Source organism: Rhea pennata, chromosome 2 (assembly GCF_028389875.1).
Source record: "Rhea pennata isolate bPtePen1 chromosome 2, bPtePen1.pri, whole genome shotgun sequence".
In the NCBI taxonomy this organism is placed as follows: domain Eukaryota; kingdom Metazoa; phylum Chordata; class Aves; order Rheiformes; family Rheidae; genus Rhea; species Rhea pennata.
Window position 1 is genome coordinate 164,413,087 of NC_084664.1, and position 27,658 is coordinate 164,440,744.

At 67.3% G+C, this 27,658-nt stretch overlaps 1 protein-coding gene across 2 annotated transcripts; it reads left to right on the forward strand.

The window, feature by feature from the left end:
* The first annotated feature begins 523 nt into the window (after window positions 1–523).
* On the forward strand, window positions 524–26,117 carry LOC134137600 (microtubule-actin cross-linking factor 1, isoforms 6/7-like). 2 transcript variants are annotated; one of them, XM_062570785.1, is made up of 39 exons: window positions 524–584; window positions 1,754–1,883; window positions 7,051–7,221; window positions 7,335–7,477; window positions 7,732–7,891; window positions 8,078–8,162; window positions 8,610–8,851; window positions 9,069–9,188; window positions 9,932–10,039; window positions 10,291–10,509; window positions 10,844–11,047; window positions 11,121–11,352; window positions 11,537–11,763; window positions 11,834–11,956; window positions 12,486–12,587; window positions 12,978–13,079; window positions 13,851–14,006; window positions 14,582–14,737; window positions 15,333–15,530; window positions 15,620–15,748; window positions 16,041–16,211; window positions 16,294–16,449; window positions 16,778–16,984; window positions 17,323–17,442; window positions 17,625–17,794; window positions 18,109–18,268; window positions 18,406–18,603; window positions 19,217–19,342; window positions 19,630–19,773; window positions 21,088–21,276; window positions 21,581–21,695; window positions 21,778–21,944; window positions 22,637–22,799; window positions 23,096–23,250; window positions 23,353–23,427; window positions 24,056–24,173; window positions 24,523–24,710; window positions 24,780–24,900; window positions 25,045–26,117. In XM_062570785.1, exons 1-39 carry the CDS (start codon window positions 577–579, stop codon window positions 25,089–25,091), a joined length of 5,805 nt encoding a protein of 1,934 aa, XP_062426769.1. In that variant the 5' UTR covers window positions 524–576; the 3' UTR covers window positions 25,092–26,117. The 2 variants fall into 2 exon arrangements, with proteins under 2 accessions (XP_062426769.1, XP_062426770.1); XM_062570786.1 differs by lacking the exons at window positions 23,353–23,427; window positions 24,056–24,173; window positions 24,523–24,710; window positions 24,780–24,900; window positions 25,045–26,117 and having other exon boundaries at window positions 23,074–23,228.
* Window positions 26,118–27,658: the final 1,541 nt, after the last annotated feature.

The following is a 27,658-nucleotide window of genomic DNA, read 5'->3' on the forward strand; positions in this document are numbered from 1 at the left end:
AGCTAGGAGCAGGTGAGAATTTCTCCAGATAGAAAAGGGCCAGGAAATTTGAGAGCACTGTGGGAGCTGCTGAGTTGAACAGTGCTCAACCTGGTGAAGGAGACCAAGATGTGCAGAGCCAAAAACTTGCAGGTGATTCTGGTGGGAGAGGACAGAGTTTGGGGTCCCAGCCAGCCGGTCGGAAGGGATGCTTTGCCTTGGTGTGCGGTGAGGATGGGCGCGGCAGCCGCCCCGTGTGCGGGAGGTAAATCCCAGCAAGGGCAGCACCACCGGAGCCCCCTGCTCTCTGGGCTGCAGGTGCAGCCTCAGAAAGGTGGTGGGGCTGAGCCCCCACACCACCCACCCCAGCATCACCCACGCGGCTCTGTGCACCTCCGCATGCCTCTGATGAGCCCATGTATCATGCTCTCCTCCAGCTATGCTGTCCACTAGGTACTGACACCCCTGTGCCAACAGCAGCCAGAAAAGCTCATTCCCCACCCCTTCCTTCTGCTCTCTTTGTAGAAGCTTTTTGCTGTGGATGACGCTGATTTCCCTGGAAAGAGTGTGGAGGGGTCATCGTCAGATGTGGAGGAGATGGAGAGGTATGAATCTCTGCTGGGCATAGCGAGATGAGCAAAGACACCTTTACCAGGTGCAGATCAGGGCCTGGAGCCTGCATGTGTGTGCATGTGCATCTGGGTGCTGAGAGGAGCTGGGGGGAATCCCACCCTGCCGGGATCATCCGTCAGGAAAGACACACAGGTCAGAGTGTGCAGAGCAGGAATTGCATTAAATGCAGTTATTCATTGCTTCCCACACAGGATGAGAGCTGGGAGGTGGGTCAGGAGCGCTATGCCTGTGCCAGAGGTTCAGGCCTGAGCACTGGGTTTATCTTGCAGATCCTAGAGTCAGGAAGAGGCCAGACTGATGCTGTGGGTGTTTGGCATGCCCCCTTGCAGGGCACCCACTGCCAAGAGGCTTGCTGGGCTGGGCAGCTGCTCAGGGGCTGCTTTTGGGGCACCTCTTGCAACTGCTGGGCACTGCCGGTTGCACATGCATGCCCTGGTGCACGGCAAGGCAGAGGCAGATGTGGCTGGAGAGGCATCTGCAGCCAGCTCCAGCAAGAACAGCGCTGAGCAGCCAGGCCACAGGCTGGGGTGTGAGGCTGGTTTTGGGGAGCAAAGCTGGTGAGGGAGTTATTCAGAGCACCTGCTGGGAGCAGAGCCGCTGGACTGTGTAGGGCTGGCTGGCAGCAGGGAGAGGCAGCACATCCCTGCTGCAGGAACACAGCTATGATGCCTGCGCCTGCCCCTTGCATCAGCACTCTTGGCATCCCTGCGAGCTGGAGCTCCCTGGCCCGTTAGCACAGCCCGCAGCTGAGCGGACTCCCCCTTGGCACGTGTGCTGGCATGGGGCACTGCTTGTCCTTCCCACAGCCCCGCAGGCTTGGGGACCTGCGCTCTCCTGTCTCTTGTGCCAGGTTCCTGTGCAGGGGCTTCTCCAGGAAAGAGGAGGAGGGTGCAGAGCGCAGTGGAGGGCTCTTTCAGGGCTGCTCTCTGAGTGTTCCCAAAGCAGCGCAGGGAGAGGGGTGTGTTGAGGGGTGCAGGCAGCCCGAGGCATGGGTGGTTTCATCCCTCCCCCAGGCGTGAGCAGCCATGGGGGCCTGGGGCTGGGCAGGCTGCAGACAACACAGCCCAGCAGTGGGTGCCTGGGGAGAGGAGCCACAGACATGCATCCCCACAGCCTCCCGTGTCCTGTGCTTCGTCCCCAGAGCGTGGCAGCGAAGCGAGTGGAAGGACTGGAGGCTGGAAGTACAGGAGCAGCTGCTGGCCCTGCGGCACTGGCTGGACGCTGTGGAGAAGAGGCTGCCCGCCCTGCCGGAGCAAGGCCCAGCCCTGCAGGTAATCGGCTTGTCCTGGGGCGGATGGCAGCCTGCAGACCTGCTCAGAGCTGGGCAGGACCTGGCCTTCGCATTTGCTGAGGCTGGCAAGGTCTCTACCCCCAAGAGGGAGGATGGAGCCTGGCTGCAGCCAGCTGGGAGACCCATAGACATAGCACCAGAAACCTCACCGCAGTTGCACCTGTGGGCCAGGCAGGGTGCTGAGTCCCTGGATCCCCCTCCCCAGCCTGACACATGCAGCTGTACCCCTGCACAGATGAGATACGTGCAGCCATGCACAATGAGGTTTGTGCAGCGGTGTCCCCATTCATGGGTGAGGCATGTGCAGCGGTGTCCTCCTGCACAGGTAGCACATGTGCAGCCATGCACAGGTGAGGCACGTGCAGCCAGGCATGTGCAGTGGTGTCTGCCTCCATGGGTGATGCATGTGCACCAGTGTTTTCCTGCACAGGTAGCACATGTGCAGCCATGCATGGTGAAGCGTGTGCAGCAGTGTCCCCCTGTCCAGGCCTCATGTGCCCCTCTGCTCGCAGCCCCCCTGCCTGGAGATCCAGAGGGCGTTGACGTGTCCTGCCCCCAGTCCCCTGGCTGACGCAGGCTGCCAGCTCCCACCAGCCCAGGCTGTGCAGAGCGGCAGCGGGGAACACCGGGCTGGCAGGGGCTGCCCTGGGCAGCCCCTCCTTGCAGCCCTGCGAACAGTCCCTCGCTGGCTCCTTTTGTTCTGGGCCTGGCCAGCACACGGGCTCCCTCCGCACACATGACAGCACAAACTGAAAGGGCCATTCATCCAGGCCCCGGCGCAGACAAAGCCGAGGCCGAGGAGAAACCCACCCAGCTCCTGGGATCTGAGGCTGCGGATTCCAGCCGACTGCTCTCCACTTGGTGCCCCGTGTTGGGCTCCCCCTGCCCGGGGCGCTGATGCCACCCTGAGCCCAGCACCTGGGGCTGTGAAGCGTGCCAGGCAGGCTCCCGAGAGGCAACCCGTGCTGGGGGCAGCGAATCGCTGCTGGCGAGGGAGCCAAGCCCGTTGCCCCATGAACAGCCCATTTCCTGTGGGCTTGGCCGGCACCTTGGCCAGGTGCTGGGGATGTCGGGGCTGGATGCTCAGCGCAGCTGGAGCAGGGGGTCCCGAGGCTCATGCGAGCTCTCCCTTTGGTGCAGAGGCAACTCGGGGTGCTCAGCACTGTCGTCCAGGCCCCCATTTGGCCCAGCTGAGCCAGGGATGCCTGAGGAGGGATGCCCCGGGGAAGCCGGCCCGTGGGCAGGGAGCCCGGGCACGCATGCCGCGCTGGTGCGGAGCTCCAGCAGCGGGAGTGGAGTGAGGCAGGAGGCGGCCAGGCACAGGAGCGCCGGGTATGTTAACGCCCCGCGGCGCCTGCAGCAGCCGCGCAGACAAAGCCCCCGGCGGCCTCCGCCCGCGGCTTGCGGCTGAGCTCGAGGGCGCCCGCTCCGCGCGTCCAGCCGCTGCCTTCGGCGGCCGCTGCCCTGCGCGGGGCCGGATCCCGGCCCCGGCCCCGGCCCCGGCCCCGGCCCCGGCCCGGCGACCCTCCCGCGCCGGGGCAAAGGCGGGAGCCCCTCGTCGGGCTCTCGCGGCGGCGGCCCGGCCCGGCCCAGCCCTGCGCGCCGGTGCGCGGCAGGCGGGGCCGGCGGGGCCGCAGGTGCCGCGGCGGCGGGGGCGCCCCGGCGGCGCCCCCCGCGCCGGGTGGGAGCGGCCCCGCTCCCCATCCCCCTGCCCGGGATGGCTGCGAGTCGTCGGTGGGTTTCCCCGGTAACGGGGCCCGGCGCGGTTCGGCACGCCGAGGGTTAATGCGAGCAGGCTTATTGTATTAGCGCCAGTGTGCGGCGGGGTCAGCCGCGCCGTGCCGCGCCGCGCCGTGCCGCGCCGCGCCGCAGGGTCCTCCCCGCCCGCACAGCACCTTGCCTGTGGCCCCCGCCGCCCTGCACCCCAACCTGGCCCGCGGCCTGGCCCGGCGCGGCGCGGCGCTGCGGGGGGCGCGGGGGGCGGTGGCGCACCGGCGCCGCGGTGACAGCCGCGGGGAGCTGCCGCGCCGCGCCGCCCTCCGAGGACGCCGCTTCGGAAACTTTGCGGCCAGCGCCGGGTGCGGGAGCCGGGCAAGAGCCTTTGAAGTGGCACAAAAGGCCTCGCTCCCCGGCGGAGGCCAGGCGGGCGCGCTGCGACATGTCGCGGCCGCGGTAGCTTCAGCCCCCGGCCACGCCGGCGCCCCTGCTCCGCCGCGGGACACCCGCGGCCCGGCCCCGGCAGCGGGGTGAGCGCCTGGGCGCTCCACGGAGCCGGCATCCCCGGCCGCGATGGCCCGACCGCTGGCCAGCTAGCCCGGGTGAAGGCGAGACGGCTCCGGCAGCGTCCCTGCAGCCCCTCGCTGGCTGCCTTGCTCGGAGCAGCCCTTCCCGCCCCCGTGACAATGCCCCCGCTTTAGTCCTCGCGCTGCCCATGGACCCCGGCGTGCTCCACAGAGGGGTAAGTGTCACCGTCCCCTTGCCCAGCCCGAGCAGCGGCAGAGCGCGGGAGAAGGGGTGCCCGGCCCCTCACCCCCCGTGTGATGGGGAGCGGGGTGAGCCCTGGCCAGGGGATGCACAGCAAAGCACAGGGCGAGGGTCTGTGGTGCAGGGGCACGCAAGGCATGGGGGGCCCGCGCAGGGCACAGCTGCCGCGGGGTACTGGGGCGTGGGTGATGCTGCTGTGAACGCGTGGGTTCTGGGCACGGGGTGAGGGGCAGAGCAGGTGCAGGGTCTGGCTGGAGCGGCATTGCTCGTCGGCGGGTGCAGCTGTGCGTGCACAAGGACCGTGTCCCTGCAGTCCTATGTGTCTGGAGGTGCGAGAAAGGCTTCACCCCAACATGTGGATGGTAGCATGCAAGTGTGCTGCAGGCGGGCTCCTGGAATCAGCCCTCACCTGCCTGCTGCAGCGGGCCCTGGGTGACCCTCTGCCTTCGCTGCACAGGGGGACTCCCTCTGTGCAACGCCCAGCAGGGCTGGCTGCAGGACTCGTGGGGAGGCACAGGGTCACACTGCTGTGGGGCAAGTGATGCTGTGCACGTGTGCCTGTGTGGGGCATGCACTGCCTCTGGGGTGAGTATGTCAGAGCCCAGCTGTGAGAGGTGCCACAGTGTGCGAGTGTGTGCACAGCATCCCATGTGCGTGGGGCTGCGATGTCGTGGGGATGGTGCACCCATGGAGCGTGCAGCAGTTGTGCGTGGAGGGGCTTGGTGTGTGCATGCACATCTCTGCAGAGTGTCTGTCCATGGAGGAATGAGCATGCCTGGGATGCACTATTGCTATGGATGTGCATGTGTGTGGAGCGTGCCAGGCCTGTGGGAATGTGTGCACTCCTGTTGCGTATGTGCACTGCTGATGCGGGCATGTTTGCGTAAGTTTGTGTAGCACTGTTAATGTTCGCACGTGTGGAGCACGGTATTGCTGTGGAGTCTGTGTAGCTGCATGTGGGGGGTGGGGACGTGTGCAAGGCACTGCAGTGTGTGAACACTGGGAAAGCATGCATGTGTATGTGTGTGTGTGTGTGTGCGCAGAATACAGTCTTGCTGCGGGTGTGTGCTTGCGTGCGGAGTAGGTCATGCTAGAGGCATGCACAGTGGCGTGCAGCGCTCAGCCCACCTGTGGGTGTGCACACGTGCTGCGGGGTCCTGCAGCGGGCATCTGCAGTGCCCAGGCCGGATGGCCGGGGGGTGTGGTGCAGCAGGAGGGAGCCAGGAGTGTGCGCAGGGGGGCCTGTGGTATGAGGGGTAAGCGTGCACGCAGGGCGCACCGACCCGATGCGCATCCCACAGCTGTGTGCGCACGTGCACATGGGTATGTGTTGGTGCAGGCCTGCTGTGCATGTGTGTGTGTGCACACATGGGGGTGCGCAGTGTGTGGCCGTGCAGGGCAGAAAGGCTGTGGCACGGGCACGCCGAGGGGGCCGGTGGCGTGGCCGGCTGGGGAGGGCTCCGGCCGAGCGCGGCGCAGGAGGGTGCTGCCGGGCGGCGGGGGATTTATGGCGGTGGCAGGGGCGGGCGGGGAGGGGAGGGAGCGTGGGTGCTCCGGGCGGAGGGCCCCAGCCGCGCTCCCCCCGTGCGGGTCCCCGGGGCCGCCTTTGTCCGGGCCCCGCAGACAGATGGCTCTTTTCTCCCGGCGCTGCTTGCCGCGGAGTTAATCTAATGGCACAAAGCGATGCAGGTCGGGAGCGTCTGCCCGGCTGCCGGGTGCCCGTGCTGCCTCCCGGTACCCTGTGTTTGCACCCCCAGATCAGGGGAGGTGGGGACGCGCGCCGTGGCGCAGGGGACACGCGGTGCCCCGGGTCCCCGCGCTGCGCCCGGCCCCGGGTGACAGCCGGCGCCCTCCCGCCTCCCTGGCCCTCTCGCCAGCCCCCGCTCGGCTCTGATGCTGTCCTCCCGGCTTGTTCCAGGCGGGGATCTGATCCGGGGGCTGGCGCCGCGCCATGGGGAACTCGGTGAGCAGGCCCAGTTGCTTGGGCCAGAAGAGCCGCCGGCCAGAGGAGCTCCTGCGGGAGCCGCCGCTCCAGGAGCGGGGCCCGGACACGGAGGCCAAGCCGCCGCCGGCGGTGACGGAGAATGGCTGGAGCGCGGTGGCCGGGGGCAGCCGGGGCCGGCCCGGCAGCCCCCCGCCGCTGCGGCGCAGCAGCTCGGAGGCGGCAGTGCAGAACGGGAACGCCGCCGGCGTCCTGCCGGCGGGACCTGGCGAGGGGGGAACAGGCGCCGCCTGGACCCCGCCCCGGGCCAGCGCCCTGAGGGCCACCTGGTCCTGGAAGCCCCTCACCACCCGCGAGGTGACGGAGGTGACGGAGGTGACGGAGACCATCGTGACAGAGATCGTGGAGGTGACTGAGTACCCGGCCGGTGAGGCCCTGGTCACCCGGACGGTGACGGTGATGACGGAGTGCGCGGGGGAGCCGGCCGCTGGCTGCCCCGGCTCCAACTCCGATCCTGATCCCGATCCCGCCGAGGTGACTGTGGGAGCCGGCGGCGGCTTCGGGGTGGCGCCGGGTGCCCAGCCTCGCAGAGCGAGTGTGGCACTGCCGATAGCCCCTCTCTGGCACGGGGACCCATGGGTCGGGCGGCGTTCGGGGTGCCGGCCCCCGGCTCGGCTTGCGGAGCGCTGGCCCGGGTGGCTCAGCCGCGTCTCCTCCACAGGTGGCCTCCCGGGCTGTGCCCGTGCTGGAGGAGGCTGTGGGTGCCGAGCGAGCCCAGGACACACTTGAGAGCCTGCTGGCCTGGGTGGCAGACATGGAGGAGCTGGTGAGCAACCAGAAGCCGCCCTCCTCAGAGGTGAAGGTGGTGAAGGCCCAGCTGGAGGAGCAGAAGGTGAGCAGGTCCCTGGGCCCGGCCTCCAACTGCCCGGGGTTCAAGGGCCCAGGGAGCTGGGGCATGCCGGCAGTGCCGGTGGCTCCGTTGCCCAGGCCCTGTCTCCCTCGCAGCTCCTGAAACGGCTCCTGGAGGAGCGTCGGCCGCGAGTGGAGCATGTCCTGCAGGACAGGCTGCCGCTGCCAGAGGAGGAGGGCGGCAGCCTCCGCAGCCTCAGGGAGAAGTGGGGCAAACTGATGCAGGAGGCTGAAGCCAGGTGGGTCGGGGTTGGGACATTTGCCTCTGGGTTGGTAGCTCCACGGACCCTATCCCGGGTGCCGGTGTTGCGGTGCCCCTGCCCGCAGCGCTGCCTGCAGCGGCCCCGGGCAGGGGGATGGAGACAGACGGGGAGGCACCGCCGTCGCCTGGCTCGGATGCCGGGTGGGACGCTCGGAGGGCACCGGCCCCGTGCCGGCGGCCCCAGGCAGCCCCTGCCACCGGCCAGGCTTTGCTCACCGGCTGCCCCGGCAGGCACGGCTGCCTGGAGTGCATCTTGCCAGCCGCACAGGGCTTCCAGGAGGCCGTGGACCCCTTCCAGGAGTGGCTCGGCACCACGGAGCGGCGGCTGGCCCAGCTCTGGAGAGCCGACGGCTCCGTCAGCCGCCTGCAGGACGCCCACCAGCAAATCCAGGTAGGAGCCGGGGCTGGGCTGGGAGCGGGCAGCATCGGGCAGCCCGGTGGGGCGAGTGCTGCCCGCGCGGTGCCAGAGGAGTGCCGGCAGCTTGGGCATGGAGCAGTCCGGGGGCACCAGGAGGGGCGTCCGCCAGCCCGGACGGAGGAGGGATGGGAGCCACTGCCACGGGACCCTCTCACACAGGGCCTCTGCGAGGAGATCCGTGCCCGGCTGGGAGAGCTGGAAGGGGCCCTGGAGAGCGGGCAGCGGGTCCTGGAGATGGTGACAGGCAAGTGGGGAATGGCGAGGGGAAGGCGCAGCCCCGGGGCTCAGCCCTGTGCTGAGCACTCGCCCCCGTCCCAGCACCGCCGGCTCTGCACCGGGGCTGCGAGCATACCTGCTGGGGCTGGTGCTGGGATATGGGAGAGGATGAGCAGAGCGCTGTCCCGACGGTGCCCAGACACCTCCCAGGAGCAGGGCTGGCCCCAGGACACCCCAGCTGGAGCACAGCTCTGCCACTGGTCGGTGACTCCAGGAGCTGGGGGTCCATGTGCTGCCTGTCCTGGGGCCCACAGCATCCTGCCGGCCAGGGCCGGGAAGCGTCCCGGGTGCCAGGAGGGCAGGAGGTGCAGCGGGAGCAGCACTTGACCAGGAGCAGACGGCGAGGGGGGGCTCGGGTGGGACAAGTCCAGGCACTGGGCGGGTGGCGCTGATGCCGCTGGCTGTGCTGCCACAGGGGAGGAGGCCCAGCTGGCGCAGGAGAAGATGGAGTCCTTGAGGATGCGATACCTCATCGTGGGCCAGAGCAGCGCCGACACCATGCAGCGGCTGGAGCAGACCCTGGAGGCCTCATCCCACGTGGGCACTGCCCAGGAGGACCTGGCCCTTTGGCTGGGCCGCATGGAGAAGGAGCTGGCCTCCTGGGACAGCCAGCACAGCGACCAGGAGCTCCTGGTCAGCACAAGCGACAAAGAAAAGGTGCAGGATGCGGGGGCCCTGGGGACTGTGCCCCCCCGGACCACCATCTGTGGGGAGGGGAGACATGAGGCAGAAGGGGCTGGAGGAATCTGGGAGCTGGGGTCTGCACCCACTCTGGGGAGGAAGGTGCTGCTGCAGGCAGCTGTGCCCTGAGGAGGCATCCCCATGCACACATCACGTCTCCTGGCCAGGCTGATGGCTCTTGTCCCTCTTGCAGTTCGAGCAGATCCTGGACTCTGAACTCGCCCACTTGACTGGACTCAGTGGGCGGCTGGAGGAGATTGGCCAGGTGCAGCTGGACGCGCAGGCCCTCCGCGCCCAGCTCTCCGATCAGAAGGTGGGTATGCAGAGCGGCTCGGGCGCAGCGGGCCGGGCTGTGCACCCTGCAGGGCCCCACACCTCCACAGGCTGCCAGCAGCAAAGAAGTGCCAGCAAGCCCCAGGGACACTGGGTTCACGTCCCCAGCGTGCTGCGCACCCACTGTGCATGCACAGACTGAGTCACACGCGTGCAAGGACATGCTGGCATCCTTCCCTTGCCTACATCCTTCTGTGCCTTGCCAACCCCTCTGTGCCCCAGCACCCACCGTGTGCACCAACCCTGCACATGTGCACCCAGGTTCCTGTATGCCAGTGGCCCTCCCTCAGACTCCTATCCGCATCTCGTGTTGAAAATCAATGCAAAGTGGCAAAGTGTCGTGCTCATCACTGCTCGGCCACAAGAGGGAAAGCCCTGGGGGCAGCTCTTTGGAGCAGGGAGCAACAAGCGAGGCCTTTGAAGCACCAGGCTTGGCAATGTCCATCCGTGGGCCTGGCCTGCACTTGAGCTCCCCAAGGTATACATGCCTGGACAGGCAGGTCCCCTTGCCAGGGATCAGGGTATGGAGGGTTGCTGGGGCTTTGCTGCTCGTCCCCTCACAGAGGGATGTTGGTGCTGGTCAGAGAACTGGTCCGCGCTCCTGGGTGTGGGTGTGCACGGAGCCTGCAGAGCCCTGCTTCTGCCGAGCTCCTCGGCAGCTGTGCATGCTGCTCCCCGGTGCTAACTGGCTGCCAGTGGTACCCACTTGCCTCTGTCCTCCAGCTGCTCTCTGCTGAGATCCTACACCACCGGGGACTGGTGGAGCGTCTGCTGGGGATCTCGGAGCCGCTGCTCCAGTCCTGCCCTGAGCCCCTGCAGCAGCACCTCCAGGTGAGCCACATCCGGGCACTGGTGCTGCCTGGCCGAGGGCTCCTCCACCCTGCAGTGCGCTGGCCCGCATGGTGGGGCTGGCCAGGACCGGCCGGCCCAGCGCATGCGCCCGGAGCTCCACCAGCACTGGGCGCGACGTTCCTGGGTCAAGGCCAGGTGAACCAGGGTGCCTGCTTTGGAAGGGCCACAGCCTGTCCTCAGCCTGGCCACAGCAGGATGCCCTGCCCCAGGTGAGCTGTGTGTCTCCGCAGTCCTCAGTGCAGGCACTGCAGGAGTGTGCGGAGCAGCTTTTCCTGCGGAGTGGAGCCTGCACCGTGCAGCTGGAGCACACTCAGTCCTTACTGGCCCAGTTCTCCGAGGCCCATGACGAGCTGTCGCCCTGGCTGGAGGAGACACAGGTCATAGGGGTGCAACTTTCCCCAAACGCCATCAGCTACGAGGCCTTGAAGGAACAGCAAGCGCTGCTGCAGGTGAGGGGCTGGGATGGCACCAGCACAGGCACAGGAAGGCGATGGCAAAGGGGATGGTGAAGGTACAGCCAAAGGCAGGAGGAAGGGGAAGGGGACAGTCAGGGCAGGTGCTGGTTAGCAGGCACAGAGGGGATGCAGGAGATGCCAGGGGCCTGGAGGTAGCCAGAGGAGCCAAAGGGCAGAGAGTGCTGCCGCGGGGCCGGGGCACCCAGCACGCACGAGCACTGTCCGGTGGGGGCAGAGCTGGTGCCGGGGTGCCGGGTCAGCCCTGGCGCAGCACAGGCAGTGCCAGGGCACTGTAGGGCATGTCCCACCGCCTGCCCTGTGCCCCCAGTGCCTGCGGGAGGCGATTGCGGAGCACCGGCCGCTGATGGGGAAGCTGCAGCGTGTCTCTGCCCGGCTGGTGGAGCTGAGCCCGGAGCAGGGCGCCCCATTCCAGCGGCGCTGCCAGGAGGCCGAGGAGCAGTATGGTCGCATCCGCGAGCGTGTGCGCCAGGCAGCTGTGTTGCTGGAAGATGCCCTCCCACGTTACAGCCAGGTATGGGGCTAGTGCCAGGGAGCCGGCGCCCCTCAGGTCTTTCCCTTGAGTGACCAGGCTGCTCCTTCGGCAGCTGACCGAGCGCATGGACCTGCTGCTGGAGTGCCTGGAGCGGCTGCAGAGCCGCCTGCAGACCCCGCCGGCGGTCCGGGGCGATGCGGCCCACCTGCGGGAGCAGCTCCGCGAGAACAGCCTGGCCCTGGGGGAGCTGGAGAAGCTGGGGGTGGCGCTGGAGACGGTCCAGGCGCAGGGCACTGAGCTGCTGGACAGTATGCAGGCAGCAAACTCAGACGCCGCAGCGAGAGGTACCTGCACCCCCAGCCCGCGGAGAGGCAGGCATGGTCCATAGGTGCCTCTGCATGCACGGGAGCGTGTGCCTGTGCCCGTGCCCATGCCCAGAGCAGAGGCCATCCCAGTGGGGCCGTGTCCTGCCCAGGGCTGGGGGCCCCGAGAGCCCCCAGCCCAGCCCGGCCCTCTGGTGCCCCACAGTGATCCAGGAGCGCACGGCCCAGCTGCTGTCACAGTGGGGCTGCCTGCGGGCCCGCTGCGAGGAGCAGGAGCGCTGGCTGCAGGAGCTGCTGGCTCTGGCCGACCGCTTCTGGCATGGCCTCTCCGAGCTGGCCCTGACACTCAGCGACACCCAGCAGCTGGTGCTGGGCCTGGAGGAGGCTGGCGTTGAGCCCGAGTCCGTGCGCACGCGGCTCCGCACCATGCAGGTACTGGGCGGGGAGGGTACCACACTGGCCCAGGAGTGGGGGTCAGCGCTAAGCCCTGTCCTGTCTGCAGGCGCTGCGGGAGGACATTGACTCCCTGCAGGGTGACCTGGACACTCTGGGCATCCTGGGCGTGGAGCTGATGTCCTCCTGCGGGGATCCTGACAAGCCCGACGTCACCAAGAGCCTGGATGATGTGAGTGCCCCGGCGGGGCGGTTGGTCTGTCTGTCCCGTGGCCAGCAGGTGTCTGGCAAGGGGCCATGGGGCGGCTCTCCCAGACACAGGGCGTGCGAGGACCAGGCATCCCCGAGTTCGGCTGCTGCTGGGCCTCACAGCCATGGCTGTCCCACGGCTGGGCTCTGGGAGAACCCCTTGGGTGGGGCCTGGGGAGACTCTGGGGGTGGGTGTCCCAGGGATCCAGGGTTGGGGGTCCCGGGGATCTAAGGTTGGGGCTCCCAGGGAGCCCCCAGGGTGGGCGTCCCAGGGATCCAGGGTCAGGGGTCCTGGGGACCCCCGGAGTCGGCCATCCCGGGGATCCAGGGTCAGGTGTTCCAGGGAGCCCCAGGGTCGGGCGTCCTGGGGAGCCCCGCGGTCGGCCATCCAGGGGAGCCCCGGGAGGTGTCTGGGCTGCCTCGGCTGGACGTCCCGGGCTGGGGTCCTTGCAGGAGGGCCGTGTGCCGCTGTGCCCCACGGCGGTGCCGCTGACCCTTGCGCCCTGCTGCAGCTCTACTCCTCCTGGCACAGCCTGAACAAGGTGTGGACAGAGCGGTATGGCCACCTCGAGGAGCAGCTCCAGGCCTCCCTCAGCTACCAGGAGACCATGCAGGTGTGGGGTGCTTGGGGCCGTGCAGGCGGGCGCCCGGGGGCCGGCCCGTGGGACCCCAAGCATCAGCCCCAGCATGGGGCTGGCTGGGCAGCAGCTTTGAGGCACCGTGGGGCTGCTGGGGAGGTCCCTGGGCACAGCTGCGTTCAGGAGAGCAGCTGGTGGTGGGGCTGACTGGGCAGTGGGGCTACGGGGCAGGGGGTATGGCCACACCTGGGGACTGTGTCCTGGCGCTGAGCGATGTGCCCATGCCAAGGTTCACTCGCTGAAGATGGGGCTGGTGTGACCCTGTGCTCCAGCCCCCTGGGCCCCGCTCGAGTGCAGCCCCACGCCTGGCCATGGGGCTGCAGAGCACAGGGACCCACGTGACCCCCGCGGCCCCCTCTGTCCCAGCGGCTGTTCGAGTGGCTGGATGCGGCTGAGCTGCGCATTGCGGAGGAGTTCCTTGTCGGTGGTGACCTGGACATGGTGCAGCAGCAGCTGGCGGAGCTCAAGGTGGGTCGCACAGCAGGACGCGGCCCCAAGCCCAGGGGGTGGCACAGGGTGACCCAGAGGGGCATTTCCCAGTGGGTGGTGGGAAGCAGCATGTTGGATGGTGCTGGTGCCCCCAGGGTGCCCGTTTATGGTCGGCATGGGGTGGCTGAGCCGTCACCGGCTGGGGTCACCTGCAAGGACACCAGGGTGTAGGGCTGCCCCGAACCCGCCCTGAACCCCGTGCTCTCCACGAGGAGGAGCTGCGGGCCCAGGAGAGGGCAAGTATGCTGCGCCAGGCTGCCCGGTGCCAAGCCACGAGGAGCTGGGCCAAGGGTGCCGTGCCAGGCTGTGCCACATGCTGTACCCAGCTCTGCTATACATGCCATGCTGTGCAAAGCCATGCAGTGCCATGCTGTGCAGTACTGTGCCGTGCCATGCCATGTTATGCTATGCCAAGCCATGCTGCCATGCTGTCCCCAGCTCTACCATACATGCCAGGTTGTGCAAAGCCATGCCAAACTGTGCTATGCTGTGCCATGCTATGCCATGCCATGCTGTGCTGTCCCATGGCATGCTGTGCTGTGCAAAGCCATGCCAAGCTGTTCCATGCCATGCCATACCAAGCTGTGCCACACCATGCCACGCTGTACCCAGCTCTGCCACACATGCCATGCTGAGCCATGTTGCTCTGTGCCAAGTCAAGGCATGCCCTGCCTGGGATGCGGCAGGCCGGTGGGCTTGTGCACGGGGCCAGGGCTTGCAAGTGGCCCTGCTCACATCTGTCCCTGGCAGGAGTTCAAGAGGGAGCTCTACCAGTGCAAGGTGGACGTGGAGAGCCTGCGGCACCACACTGGCCCAGGCAGTGCTGGGCACACAGACCCACCAGCATCGCTCAGTGACTTCCGCCAGCGCTGGGATCGCCTCGAGGAGGAGATAGTCAGTCGCCAGGTGGGAAGGAGGCCTTGGCCAGTGTGGGGCTGCTGCTGGCATGGCCCATGCTGGAATGGGCACTGCTCTCTGGGGTATGGGAGTGATTAGGGGTTTCTGGGAGATGATGATGGTGCCTGAACTGTTTGTCTCAGTTCTGCTATGGACATGAGACAAGAGCCAGAGCAAAGTAGGTGTGTGCTGCTGCGCAGGCTCTGCGTGTGTGGTGCTGGGCACCAGGTGCAAGGTGCTGGGCACCAGGTGCGTGGTGCTGTGCAGACACCACGTACATGGTGCTACACAGGCACTGCATGCATGGAGCTGTGCAGGCCCTGAATGCATAGTGCTGGGCACTGGGTACATGATCTGCACAGGTGCTGAGTGTGTGGTGCTGGGCACAGGGTGTGTGGTGATGTGCAGGTGCTGGATAGGTGGTACTGAGCACTGGGTGCATGGTGCTGTGCAGGTGCTGAGTGCATGGTGCTGGGCACTGGGTGCATGATGCCAGGCACTGGGTGCATGGTGCTGGGGGCTGGGGCAGGGCTGGCTGTGTCCCCTGCCAGATGGTGCCTGATCCTGCCCCTTCCGTCCCTCAGCACCAGCTGGAGGCGGCTCTCCTGGGCCTGGGGCAGTTCCAGCACCAGCTGGAGGAGCTGCTGCAGTGGCTGTCCCGCACCTCCGAGCAGCTGCAGGGCCCGACCCTGCTGCGGCTCGACCTGCAGAGCTGCGAGATCGAGCTGGCCAAGCACAAGGTGAGGGCGGCTACCTGCACGCTGCGTCCCAGCAGCGCCCGGCCAGTTGGCTGTGTTGGGGCTGGGTGCAGGTGGCGACGGACAGGACATGGCCTCAGATCCCCAGACCTGCCTGTAGGATGCAGCCCAGCCCCATTGCACAGCGCAGCCCTGTGCTGCGGTCCTCCTGCCCCACGGCCATGGGGCACTGCCTGGCCCCGCTCCTGTCCCCTTCCTTGGGGCGCTGCCCTGCCCTGTGGCGGGCCAGCACGTCCCGGGGGTGAGGGCCCTGCGGTTCAGGGTGGGCAGCGTGAGAATGTGTCTCCTCCCCTGGTGACAGCACGGAAGGAATGAGTCGTCTCCGCGTCTGCGGGGAGGCAGCGAGGGCTGCGGCCAGCCCCGCTCTGCCTCCTCGTGCCCAGGCACGCTCGCGCGTGGTCTGACACAGGCACTGCACGGTGCAGCGCCAGCGCCTTGCCTGCCCGTCCCCTCCTCTGCGCCGTCCTCCTGCCACGCTGCTCCCCGGAGTGGGCCTGTGGGGGCCATGGGGCCATTGGGCACGCAAGGGGTGGGCTGGTGCCCGCCGGCCGTGACCGTGCAGTATGTGCGCCCACAGGTGCTGAGGAACGATGTGATGTCCCATGCCCACACGGTGCAGTCTGTCAACGAGGCTGGGCAGGGCTTGCTGCTCTCCAGCCTGGGGGAGAGCATGGAGGGGCTCCAGCGCAGCCTGCAGCAGCTCAACCAGCGCTGGGATGCGGTGCAGAGCGAGACCGAGAGCCGCCAGCTGGAGCTGGAGAACAACCTCAGCCAGGTTTGGGGATGCTGCACCCCGGGGGCTTGGTGGCCACCATGCGCCACGCTTGTGGGGCGCCCTGGGCCTCAGCCCTCGCCTTGCACCAGGTGCAGGACATCACACTGGAGATCACGGAGCTGCTGCAGTGGCTGGAGCACGTGGAGCTGCAGCTCTTCTTCTCCAAGCCGGCCTGGGGCCACCCAGACACCACCAAAGAGAAGCTCACCACGCACCTGGTGAGCCCTGGGCTGTGCCAGCCACCCTGTGCTCCCCCGGGCTGCAGAGCCCTCCCTGCACCCCGGGAGAGTGGGCTGGACGCGTCCCCGCATCTACCCCACTCTGTGCTGAGATGTGGGCCCTTCTCCCCTCCCCGTGCTCCTGGCCCCAGCAGAGCCCTCCTGCACCCCAGCTTGCTGGGAGACCCTCTCCCCTGCCCCATGCCAACCACTGGGGCAGAGCTGGAGCCCCCTGGGGTGGCAGTGCCAAGCGGTAATGCCCCAGGGCTCCCCACACATGGCCTCTCGGCAGGAACTGTGTAAGGAGATGGAGTCGAAGCAGCAGGCGTACAACAGCATGCGGGACCGGCTGCAGCACCTGCTGGCCTCCTGCCGCACCGCCCGGCCCTGCAGCACTGAGCATAGCCTCCGCATCCTGGAGCAGAAGTGGGAGAGCGTCTATGCCGAGGCGCAGGAGAGGAAGGTGTGCGGGCCGGGGCCGCGCTGCTGCCCGGGGGCTGATGCCCAGCTCCAGGGGCTCCACCAATGCCTGCCTCTGCTCGCAGGAGCGCCTGGTGGAGGGGCTGACAGCCACCACCGAGTTCCACGGCACCATGCAGGACCTGCTGCGCTGGATGGGGCACGCGGAGGAGATCCTCAGCTCCCCCGCGCCACCCAGCTTTGTGCTGGACACTGTCACCGCGCAGATCCAGGAGCACAAGGTGAGCACGGGCGGCCAGGAGAGCCAGTGCCACTCTGCCGATCGGCGGCCTGGGGCAGCCCCAGCTCCTGCCGTGTTCCCAGCCTGCATCCGGGTGCCCCCATCCCCACTCCCCTGCCTGGAGTGCCTGCAGGAACAGCCTGCAGCAGGCGGCAAGCCCTGCAGGCCCTGGCCCCAGCAGGGGAATCTCCCTGTGGATGTGTCCGGGAAGCAGTGCCGGGACTCTGCTCTGAGGCCCCGGCTGTGCTCCCTGCATCCCACCCTGCTCTTGGAGGCTGTTCCTGCCCCAGGCCCTCTGTGCACTCCAACTGCGTTTGGCTCTCCCGCAGGCCCTGGTGAAGGAGGCACACGCTCACGGGGAGAAGCTCGGCGGCTTGGAGGCTGCTGCATCTCGCCTGAAGGACTTCAGCCGGAAGCAGGATGGCACTGTGATCCAGAACCTCGTGCTGACGGCCAAGGAGCGGCTGGCCAAGGTGCTTCAGCGGACCTCGGAGAGAGGAGCAGCACTAGAGGAGGCCCGCAAGCGCACGAAGCAGGTACCAGCAGCAGTGCTAGCTGCTCCAAGGCACAGCCTGGGCCATGACCAGAGCATGGGCCATGCTTCTCTGGTCTGCGGTCCATCCTGCCCCAGGGCATGGGCTGTGCTTCTCCATGCTCTGAGCGGTGCTGCCACAGTGTGTGATCGTGCTGCTCCAGCTTGCGGGCCTGGCGTGAGGGACATGGTGCTCCAGCGCACGCACCGTGTGCTGCTGCCCCAGCCTGCAGCCCACGTTGCAGCAGTGCACGGGCCATGCTGTTATGTGGTGCGGGCTGTGCCGGCTGCTCCAGTGCAATGCGTGTGCCTCCCCGTCACGCACCTCTCCCTGCGTTTCAGTTCAGTGAGTCCCGGCGGCTGCTCCTGGACTGGATGGACGAGGTGGAGCAGATCTTGGAGGTGCCCAACGACACTGCCACCAGCCAGGAGGAGATCAAGTGCCAGCTGGCTGAGCACAAGGTGAGCTGCCCGTTCCGGCTCCCCTGTCCCCTGCCAGCTGCATCCAGTGGGGCCTTGGCTGCGCCCAGAGCCGCAGCTGCGGCTGGCATGCTGCAACGCCCTTCCAGAGCTGTGGGGGCAGGAATCAGCACCGGGGCTAGCCAAGCCCCGGCCACCAGGCTGTCTGACCCCTCTGCCCACAGGCTTTCCAGAAGGTGCTGCGCTCCAAGCGGCCTGTGTACGAGGCCACGCTGCGGAGCGGGCGGGCTCTGCGGGAGAGAGCCCAGCTCCCCGAGGACCTGCAGCCACTGGAGGAGCTGCTGGGAGAGCTGAAGGAGCGCTGGGACGCCCTGTGCAGCCGGGCTGTCGAGAGGTGAGGCGAGCCGGGCCAGACTCCTGCACTCCGCTTGTGGTGTGGGTCGCGGCTGCCTGGCACGGCACAGCTTGGCACGGCATGGTCCTTCCTCCCCAGGCACCTGTCTCCCTGATTCGGGCCTGCTGCCCTCACTGCTGTTCCCTGGTCACCGGTCCCCGCAGGTGCAGCCGGGATCCATTCCTGGCCGCGGGCGAGCCCAGGCACTTGCAGCTGTGATGCCGCACGGGCTTTTCCCTGTGTCCGCACGCTCACCCATGCCTGGGGCACCAGGGACTGCCCACAAGGATTGCCAATGGGCCCTTGCCTTCCAGGCAGCACAAGCTGGAGGAGAACCTGCTCTTCTCGGGCAAGTTCACGGACGCACTGCAGGCTCTCATGGACTGGCTGTACCGGGCTGAGCCGCAGCTCAGTGAGGACGTGCCCGTCGGAGGGGACCGGGACCTGGTCAGCGACCTCATGGACAAGCATAAGGTTGGTATCGTGAGCCTGCACACCCGGTGCCTGGAGCAGCGTGGGGAGCCCCAGGCCCTGCTGCAGCCCATGGGGAGCAGGCGGGGTGGCTCTGCCCCCGGCACCTTCCACCCACTCCCTGCCCGCTCCTTCCCCAGGTTTTCCAGAAGGAGCTGGGCAAGCGAGCCAGCTGCATCAAGATGCTGAAGCGCTCAGTGCGAGATCTGACCCGTGGCAGCAGCAGCGTGGACTCACAGTGGCTGCAGAGGCAGATGGAGGAGCTGAGCACCCGCTGGGACCTGGTCTGCAAGCTCTCAGTCTCCAAGCAGGCCCGGTTGGAGGCATCGCTCCGGCAGGTGAGAGCGGCAGTGCCAGCGGCACGTGCCTGCGTCATGGGTGCTGTGTGTGGTTCCCAGGCACTGCGTGCTGTGGGGCATTGCAAGTGTCAGGTGTGTGTGGCGGGGTGCCGTGCTGGCGCCCGGGGCTGCAGGGTGCTCGCTGCCCTGGGTGCCCGAGGCGGTGTGTGGCGCAAGGTGCTGCGTGGGGCATCGGGGCTGTGGGTGGCCAGGTGCCGCCGGGTGCTGCGTGGGACTCTGTGAGGCCATGTCGCAAGCTGCTGCAGCTGCTGTAGGGTGCTGTGTGGGGTGCCCGGGACTGATGTCTCTGTGCATTTTGGGGCACCCTCCTTGGTGGGGAGATGCTGATGGGGACTGGGGAAACCCTGGGGCAAGGAGCATCTCTTCCCAGCAGGGTTGGGGCCGGGCCGCAAGCAGCTCTTCTGGGGGGTCTGGAGCTGTGCAGCAAGTCACCCCATGAGGAGCTCGTGCGGCCCGGGCAGTGGCCGCGGCTGCAGGGCTCGGTCTGGCCAGGGCAGGGGGACGGGCCGCAATGAGCAGCTGCCAGGTGGGTGCTGAGCGGGTGCTGAGCAGGTGCTGAGCAGTCTCCCCTGTCCCCGGCCATCGACGGCAGGCAGAGGAGTTCCACACCCTGGTGCACACCTTCCTGGGGCGCCTCTCTGAGTCAGAGAAAACCCTCAAGTATGGCATGTTCCCTGAGGAGGATGCGGCGGTGCAGGAGTGCCAACACCAGCTGCAGGTCAGTGCCCGGCCCCGTGGGCCCCCGCCTCGAGGGCCAGCCCCGTCCTTGCTCCAAGCCATCCCGCGGCTGCGGTCGCTGGCCTCTGGGCACGGACGTCACGGCATCGCGGCGTGCACGGCTCCTTAGGGAGGGCCTCTCACTCCTGTGCCCCTGCACAGCCGCGGGGCTCCCTGCCCTGCTGTGGGGCTGGCCCTGTTGGGCCCCCACAGCCTCCTCGCTAGGCTGCGGGTGCCAGGGGCCACAGGGCTGCGAACCGCCAGCACCAAGGTCCTGCACTCCCTCAGGAGCTGATGAAGTCCCTGCAGTGTCAGCAGCTGGAGCTGGAGTGCATCACCTCACTGGGGGAAGAGATCCTTGCCACCTGCCACCCCGACTCCATTATCACCATCAAGTCCTGGGTCACAGTGGCCAAGAGCCGCTTCCAAGAGGTGAGCTGGGCACAGGGACACCGACGTCTGTGCGAGCACAGCCCTGCGCTTCCCAGCACGGGGACCTCTTGCGCGCAGCCCTCCTGACCAGCCCCTTCTTCCGCTGGTTCTGCGGCCGCCAGGATCATCACCCGCCACGTCCCTTCGCTCCCACCCTGTCCCAGCCCCGGTGCCACCCAAGGGTTGTCTCCGGTGGCAGCAGCAGCCAGGGCCTCTCTTGTCCCGCTCAGCCGATGGCAGCTCATTCCCTGTTCCCAGAGTGTGTGCGGCAGCGCAGCATGCCTGGTGGGAGAGCAGCACTCAGGGATTCCCACCTGGCTCAGCTTGGCCTTGTGGCAGAGCATTCCTGGCTCTCCCTGAACGGGTCCGACAGGTTCTGGCGGATCCCTTGTCTTTGTCTGCACAAAGCAATTAGTGCACACAGCATTGCACATCTAATCGGGATTGGGATCTGCGTAGAGGTGCAGAGCCGTCTTTGGGGCTGCCTCCCTCCCCCCCTAGCCCAGCCCCGCACCACAGGGTGGGGGCTGCAGGAGGCAGCAAGCAAATCTGCAGCTGTGTTGTCCCTGGGGCCAGCACGTCAGTCACTGCTGCTCCAAGCACTGCCGGGCAAGGACCCCATGGCATGTGCAGAGCAGAGCCGTCACCCTGCCGGATGCACAGCATGCATACGGCCAGGATCCATGTTCCCGCTGCGTGTGCAGGTGTGCACGCAGCCACGGTCTGTGTTCCTGCTGTGTATGCAGGTGTGCATGGAGCCAGGGTCTGTGTTCCTGCTGCATGTGCGGGTGTCCATCCGGCAGGGTCCGTGTTCCTGCTGTGTGTGCAAGTGCACACCCAGCTGGGGTCTGTGTTCCTGCTGTGTGTGCATGCGTGCACATGGCCAGGGTCCGTGTTCCCACTGCCTGTGCAGGCGTGCACACGGCCGGCATATGTGATCCTGTTGCATGTGCAGGCATGCACCCAGCCGGGGTCCGTCTTCCCACTGCATGTGCAGGTGTGCACACAGCCAGGGTCTGTGATCCTGTTACGTGTGCAGGCATGCACCCGGCCAGGGTCCATGTTCCTGCTGTGTGTGCAGGTGCACACCCGGCCGGGGTCCATGTTCCTGCTGCATGTGCGCACGTGCACCCATCCCATTGCAGGGGGGCTGTGGATCCCCCTGAAAGATGCTGGCTGCTCCTTGCAGTGAGGGCCCCGCAGTGGCTGGTTGCAGCTGTGCCACTGTGGACGCTGGTGGTCGGCAGTGCTACAGTGGCTCCATGACCCTGCCGTCGGCCCATGCCACCCATCCCCGTCCCCCCCTGCTCGCAGGTGCTGAGCTGGGCCCAGCAGCAGGGCGAGCGGCTCCAGGCCCAGGCAGCCAGCCTTGCTGCCGAGCGCGAGGAAATGGCCCAGCTCATCGACTGGATCACAGCCGCCGAGGAGGCGCTGAGCCTGCGGGACCAGGAGCCACTGCCCGAGGACGCTGAGCAGCTGGAGGAGCTCAATGCCCAGCATGTGGTACGGCACCCTGGGCCCCGCTCCCGCCTGGATGGGGCCAGCCTGCCCCCCTCACCCCGCCTGGCACATGGGGCAGTGCTTGACCTGGGCTGCAGTTTGGCAGCCGTTCTGCATCGCCACTGGCCACCGTGGTGTCCCCGAGGGCTTTTGGGTGCACCAGGACCATGCTGTCTCCATGGGGGTTGCTGATGCAGGAGCATCCCAGGCAGAATGCTCACGTGCACCGAGTAGGCTGGGCACTGCGGCGCACACCTCGGGGACCACCGGCGCAGCGGGGTGCTCACTGCCGACACTCTCGCCGCAGGTGTTCATGGAAGAGCTGAACCGCAAGCAGCCCGACGTGGAGAAGGTCACCAAGAGCTGCAAGCGGAAGCTGGCCGTGGAGCTGGGCCCGCCGGCCACCCGCCGGCTGGCCACACGTAAGGGCCCTGTCTCCTCACCTGCCCCACGCCATGCCAGCACCCCGCGCCGTGCCCTCACTCCCCTCTCCGGCTGCCGCAGGGCGCCGCAGCACGGGGAAGGCACAGGGCGCCCCGGTGGTGCCGCTTGGGGGGCTGGAGCCCCAGACACCCCTCATGGCGCAGCTCCTGCACCGCTGGCAGCAACTCTGGCTCCTGGCCCTGGACCGGCAGTACCGGCTGGAGACAGCCCTGCAGCGTCTGCGAGAGGTAGCGGCGGCCCTGGTGCCGCAGGGGTGCTCGAGCACATGGGCGGCTCGCCGTGGTCGCTGCAAGGGGAGCCCTGGGTTAGCCAGACACAGCCAGAGAGCCATCCTAGATCCTGTCCCCAAGTGTCCCTCCAGGTCAGAGCGGGCAGGTCCCATCCCCACCCATGCCTCTGGGTTAGAGCAGGCAGAGCACGTCCTTGCACATCCCTCTGGGCAGATCCCATTCCCATACACCCCACCAGGTGGGAGCAGCAGATCCCATCCCTGTGTGTCCCTGAGGGCAGGAGCATGCAGATCCCATCCCCATGCATCCCTCTGGACGAGAGCAAGCATATCCCATCCTTGCATATCCCTCCGGGCAGATCCCATTCCCATGCATCCCTCTGGGTGGGAGCAGCAGATCCCATTCCTGTGCATCCCTCTGGGCAGGAGCAGGCGGATCCCATTCCTGCGTGTCCCTCCGGGTGGGATCGGCACATCCCATCCCCGCAGACCCCAGACGGCCGAGAGCTGGCATTGCTGCCAGCCACTCGGCAGGTCAGTGCCGGGCATGCTCCGGCTGTGCCGTGTCAGGGCCAAGCCTGGCCACGGTCCTGTGTGGAGCCACGTGTGACCCATGATGGGCAATGGGGTGGGCTGCAGGCTCAGGGCCTTTCCCGCTGGGGTGCTCATTCCTGCCTGTATCTCTCCAAGCTGGAGGAGTTTGCTCACTTCGACTTTGGGGTCTGGCGGAAGCGTTACATGCAGTGGATCGGCCAAATGAAGTCCCGCATCCTGGACGTTTTCCGGGGCATTGACAGGGACCAGGACGGGCGCATCAGCCAGCGGGAGTTCATCGAGAGCGTCCTCGCCTCCAGTGAGCACGCCCAGGCGCTGAACCGCCAAGTGGGGTGCAGGGCCGCAGCCCAGGCTCAGGGGCTTGCACACCCCATGGCACATCTCCCCACGTCTCAGCTTTCCTGCAGGCGTAGAATACTGCTCTTTTGGCAGAGGCATGGGCTGTGCTGGGAAAGATGGGCAGGGACCAGGCTGCACCTGGGGAGCCCCCTTGGTGGAGCCCATGGCTCGGTGCTGGTGCTGGGGAGGCTGGGACCGGCTGGCAGGAATGGGATGCGTCCCCTTCCTGGCAGGGCTGAGCATGCACCCCCTCAGAGTTCCCCACCAACATCCTGGAGATGAAGGCTGTGGCAAGCATCTTTGACTTGAACGGCGATGGCTTCATTGACTACTACGAGTTCGTCAGCGCCCTGCATCCTAACCGGGACCCGCTGCGCAGGACCGCTGACGCAGACCAGATCCAGGACGAGGTACGGCCAGGGTGTCACGGAGGCTAGGGGTGGCACGGGGCAGGCGGCGGGGCCAGGGGCTAGTGGGATGTGCGGGCCTGACCTGCACTGGCTGTTTTCCAGGTGAACAGGCAGGTGGCCCAGTGCAACTGTGCCAAACGCTTCCAGGTGGAGCAGATCAGTGCCAACAGGTACCGGGTAAGTGCTGCCTGTGCTGCCTCCACCTCCTGCCCTGCTGCTGGGGTTTCCCCCTTGTCCTGGTGGCTGCTCCAGCCCTGTGCACACAGCCTGCACCATGCAGGCTCCCTGCTCCCTATTCCCTCATCCTGGTGATTGCTCCAGGCCCATGCACACAGCCTGCATTGTGCAGGATCCCTGCTCCCTGCTCCGTCGTCCTGGTGGTTGCTCCAGCCCTGTGCACGCAGTCTGCACTGTGCAGGATCCCTGCTCCCTGTTCCCTCATCCTTGGGGCTGCTCCAACCCTGTGCACACAGCCTGCACCGTGCAGGGTCTCCGCTCCCATGTGCTCCATGGTTCCGGCCACCAGGCCCTTGCAGCAGCAGGGACAGGGCACATCCCTGTGTCCTGCATGCACATGCAGGGGAGATGTGGAGGTGCCAGGCAGCCTGAGCATCCACTGTCATTTCCATATGCCTCGAGGCAAGAGCAGCCCCTTCTCCATCCCACCAGTTCCGGAGCTCCTTCTCTGCCCGGTGCAATGGTGCGGAGCCCTGCCCTACCCTGTCCCTCACTCACTCCCTCCATGCTGGATGCCCCCCTGCCCGCCTTCAGCCCCGTGCCGCCCTCACGGCTGGCTCCTCTGCAGTTCGGGGAGTCGCAGCAGCTGCGGATGGTGCGGATCCTGCGTAGCACCCTCATGGTGCGCGTGGGTGGCGGCTGGATCGCGCTGGACGAGTTCCTGGTGAAGAACGACCCCTGCAGAGGTGGGCACAGCTGGCACGGCGCAGTGTGCCATAGCCGGGCTCCCAGGGGCCACGGAGGCCCAACGGAGAGGTGCCCCGGGCTCTGTGATGGCCACGCTCTGCCACGTGCTGGCGACAAGGCTGCGGCTGGTGAGCCCCAGCTCTGGCACAGCGGGTGTCCTGGGTTCCCGGACGGCCGTGCCTGTGGGAGCTGCGCACAGCTGGCGGCCATGCCCACGGCTCCTCCACCACCGCCGGGCATGCTCCCAGCTGCTCCTCGTGCTGGGGCATCTTGAGGGGGCTTGCACCCCGGCTGCAGCATCGCCGGACCCCCGGCACCGGCCCCACTCATGGCCTCCGTCATCCCCAGTGAAGGGAAGAACCAACCTGAAGATCAACGAGAAGTACCTGTCCCCAGATGCCTTTGGGGCCGCCGCGGCCAAGTGCGCGGGGAACCAGTCGGCCCCCTCCTCCAAAGTGCTGTCCCCAAGCCGCTCCAGCTCCAGCCTCAGCCTCTACAGCAGCGCTTCGGCGCCCAGCAGCCCCCTGGCCAGGAAGGTAAGGCTGGGCCGAGCCCGTGCACCGCCCCCGCTGCGCCGCCCGCCGCTCACCCCTCTGCCTCCCCAGTCAGTGCTGCGGCGGACGCGCTCCGGAGACCGGTGTCCCCGCTCCCGCGGCTCCCTGCTGCCCGACGGGGCTGAGCTGCAGTTCACGGCGGCTGAGGAGAGCCTGGACGTGGCACCCCCAGGTGAGGGCAGTGCTGCCGAGGGGGGCTGCCTGTTGCCGCTGCTGGACCCTGTGCAGTGCGGCGGGGCAGTGGGGCAGCGTGGGGCCAGGCGCGCACGTGCCAACACCACCAAGCGCTCTGCCGCATCCCCTCCCTTCCTTCCAGAGCCGCCCAACGGGTCCCCGCCGGAGCACTGCAGCCCCTGCCGCTGAGCACCCTGCAGCCACCTGGCCCCGTGCAGCGGCCGCCGCACGTGGCCCCTTGGCCAGCCCCACTCAGGACTCTCCGCCCCGAGGCCGGAGGATGGTGAAGCGGCTCAGGCATTGCTGCGCCCCGCAGGACCCCAGCCAAGGGCGGCTGCCCTGCGTACCCCAGCCCGGTGCTGCAGCCGCACCGCGGCACCCGCGTGCAAGGGCTGTGCTGTCTGTCCGTCACCCATCCCCCTGGGCCTGGTCCCAGCTTATATGCAAGCCCCCCCATCCCCAACACACACCAAACTGCTGCCGGGCTCTGTCTGGCATGGCTCAGCCCTGCTCTGGCCAGGCAGCACTTGCGGGGGCCCCGCGCAGCACTGCCACAGTGCATGTGGGGTCCCGGTGCAGCACTGCCTTGGTGCATGCAAGGGTCCCATGCAGCACTGTCTCGGTGCACACAGGGGCCCTGCACGATGCTGCCCCAGTGCATGTGGGGTCCCTGTGCAGTGCTGCCCCAGTGCACACGGGGGCCCTGCATGGTGCTGCCCCAGTGCATGTGGGGTCCCTGTGCAGTGCTGCCCCAGTGCATGCAGGGGCCCCATGCAGCACTACTGAGCGTCCTGCAGCCGTCAGGTGAGCTGGGGCTGCCACAGCCTGAATGGGCCCTGCCTGCAGCCTGCACCATCATGACTGCTGCCAGAGCCCCGGTGCTGGCGCTCGCTGGCCGGGGGCCCCCGGCCCACAGCTGGCGCCCCGAGGCAGAGTGGCTGGGCTCTGCAGCCAGGCACCGGGGCCCCTCGCCGGATGCAGAGCCCCATTTCTGGTGCTAACCCTCACCCCTTCGGCCATCGGTGCGTGTGCCCCCACCCTGGGCGGCCCTGTGGCCAGAGCCCCCATCCCTCTGCAGCATCCCTCCAGCAGCAGGGCCCCGCCGACGCATGTTCACCGCCATCCCGCTAACCGGACAGCAGTAGAGCTGAATGTAACCCTGGTCTGGGCACGGCCCTGCCAGTCACAATAAAGAGTAGATTTCTTTTTCTATAAGCACCTGGGGCTTGCTGCAGTCTGTCTGTCTGCGCGCTGCCTGCGGCGTGGGGGGAGTAGGAGGGCTGCAGCCGCACAGTGACGTGTCACTTGAGTGCGGGGCTGGGCTGAAGGCGTTACAGGAGGCACAACCAGGCTCGGTGCCTCGAGCCCAGTGCGGACCACCAGAGCCTGCACACGCTTCCCAGCACGGCGGCAGGCAGGGTGACGGCTGGGATTGCCCTGCAGCTGGTGCCACTGGCATAGATGTGCCGGGTGCTGGAGCAGCAGCTGGCAAGCTCAGCAAATGCCGGCAGGCACCATGCCGTCTTGCCTCCTTTCTGAGGAAAGCATTGCCAGGATTCCTGCTGCACGTCCCTGGCCAGCACCTCTGCCCCGGGCAGGCGGCCGGGCTGTGTTGTGCCCCGGGCTGCCAGCTCTGCAGAGCCGCGTCGCCTTCGGGCTGCACTTCCCAGCCTGCCACCTCCAGCCGGAGCGGGGCATGTGCTGGACACCATGGCAGGAGTGCCTGCGGCACGGCCCTCACCCCACACTGCCCCAGGTTGAGGCTCAGCACCAAGCCCCTGCGCGCTGCAGTCGCTGCCACCCTGCCATGGCCCTCTGCCAGGATTTGGGCTTTTGCCTGGCCATGTCCTCCCTTTACCATGTCCTGCTGGCTGGCTGGCTGTGCCCACCTGCCTTTTGGGCTCATTTCTGCACTGTTATCTCCTAAAACCACCTCTGTGCTCCTTATTTTTTCCTCAACAAATTTCTTCTGCATCAGATTGCAGCCAGGGATGGGGCAGGCACGGAAATGTGCAGAGCCTGCGCAGGGGCCTACCCCCTACCAGGCTCTCATGGAGGAGCTGCTGCAAACGTCCCCGGTGCTGTACGCAGGCTGGGACCACCTTGTGCCTGCAGCTGCCAGCTGCCCCTGAGGGCCGTGCAAACCCTGCCAGTCTCGGCACATCTGAGAGCACATCCTGGGACGGTCCCTGCAGCGCTGCCGGCGCGGGCAGGCACCACTGATGCTGATTGCACTGCACATTCCTCTCGCCCTTCCCAGCTGGGGAAACACGTCTGGCAACCCCAGCACCAGCCTTTGTCAGCTGCATCCCGAGCCCCAGGCCCTGGAGCCTGGGAAGCAAAGCCAGCAGGCAGGGACAGGTGGGGTGCAGAGTCCTGCATGGCCATGCCCATGGCAGCAGTTGCAGCCTCCCCAGGGCTGGACCAGGGCAGGAGTGGGCAAGCGCTGTGCAGTCTGATGCACAGGGATGTGGGTCCAAAGCACACGGATGCAGGCATGTGGATGCACGCTCAGGATGTGTGGCAGCAGGTCAGCGGTTTTGGTGCCATGAAGGTCAGCATGCGCACATCGACCTCTTGCATATACGTGTGCATGTGCCTGTGTACACGTGCCTGTGTGCACAGCCACTTACATGGGCACACACATGTGCACAGATGTGCATGAGCACCCATTTTAACCTGTGTGAGAGTATTTGTGCATGTGTGGGTGCAGGTACCACACAGCAAAATCCTGGCAGACAGCTCCCAGCAGTGAG

Coding starts and splice junctions, on each gene's coding strand:
- LOC134137600 (XM_062570785.1), top strand. Junction 18,269..18,405: donor ACCTCATGGACAAGCATAAG/GTTGGTATCGTG, acceptor CTCCTTCCCCAG/GTTTTCCAGAAGGAGCTGGG. Junction 24,901..25,044: donor CCTGGACGTGGCACCCCCAG/GTGAGGGCAGTG, acceptor CCTTCCTTCCAG/AGCCGCCCAACGGGTCCCCG.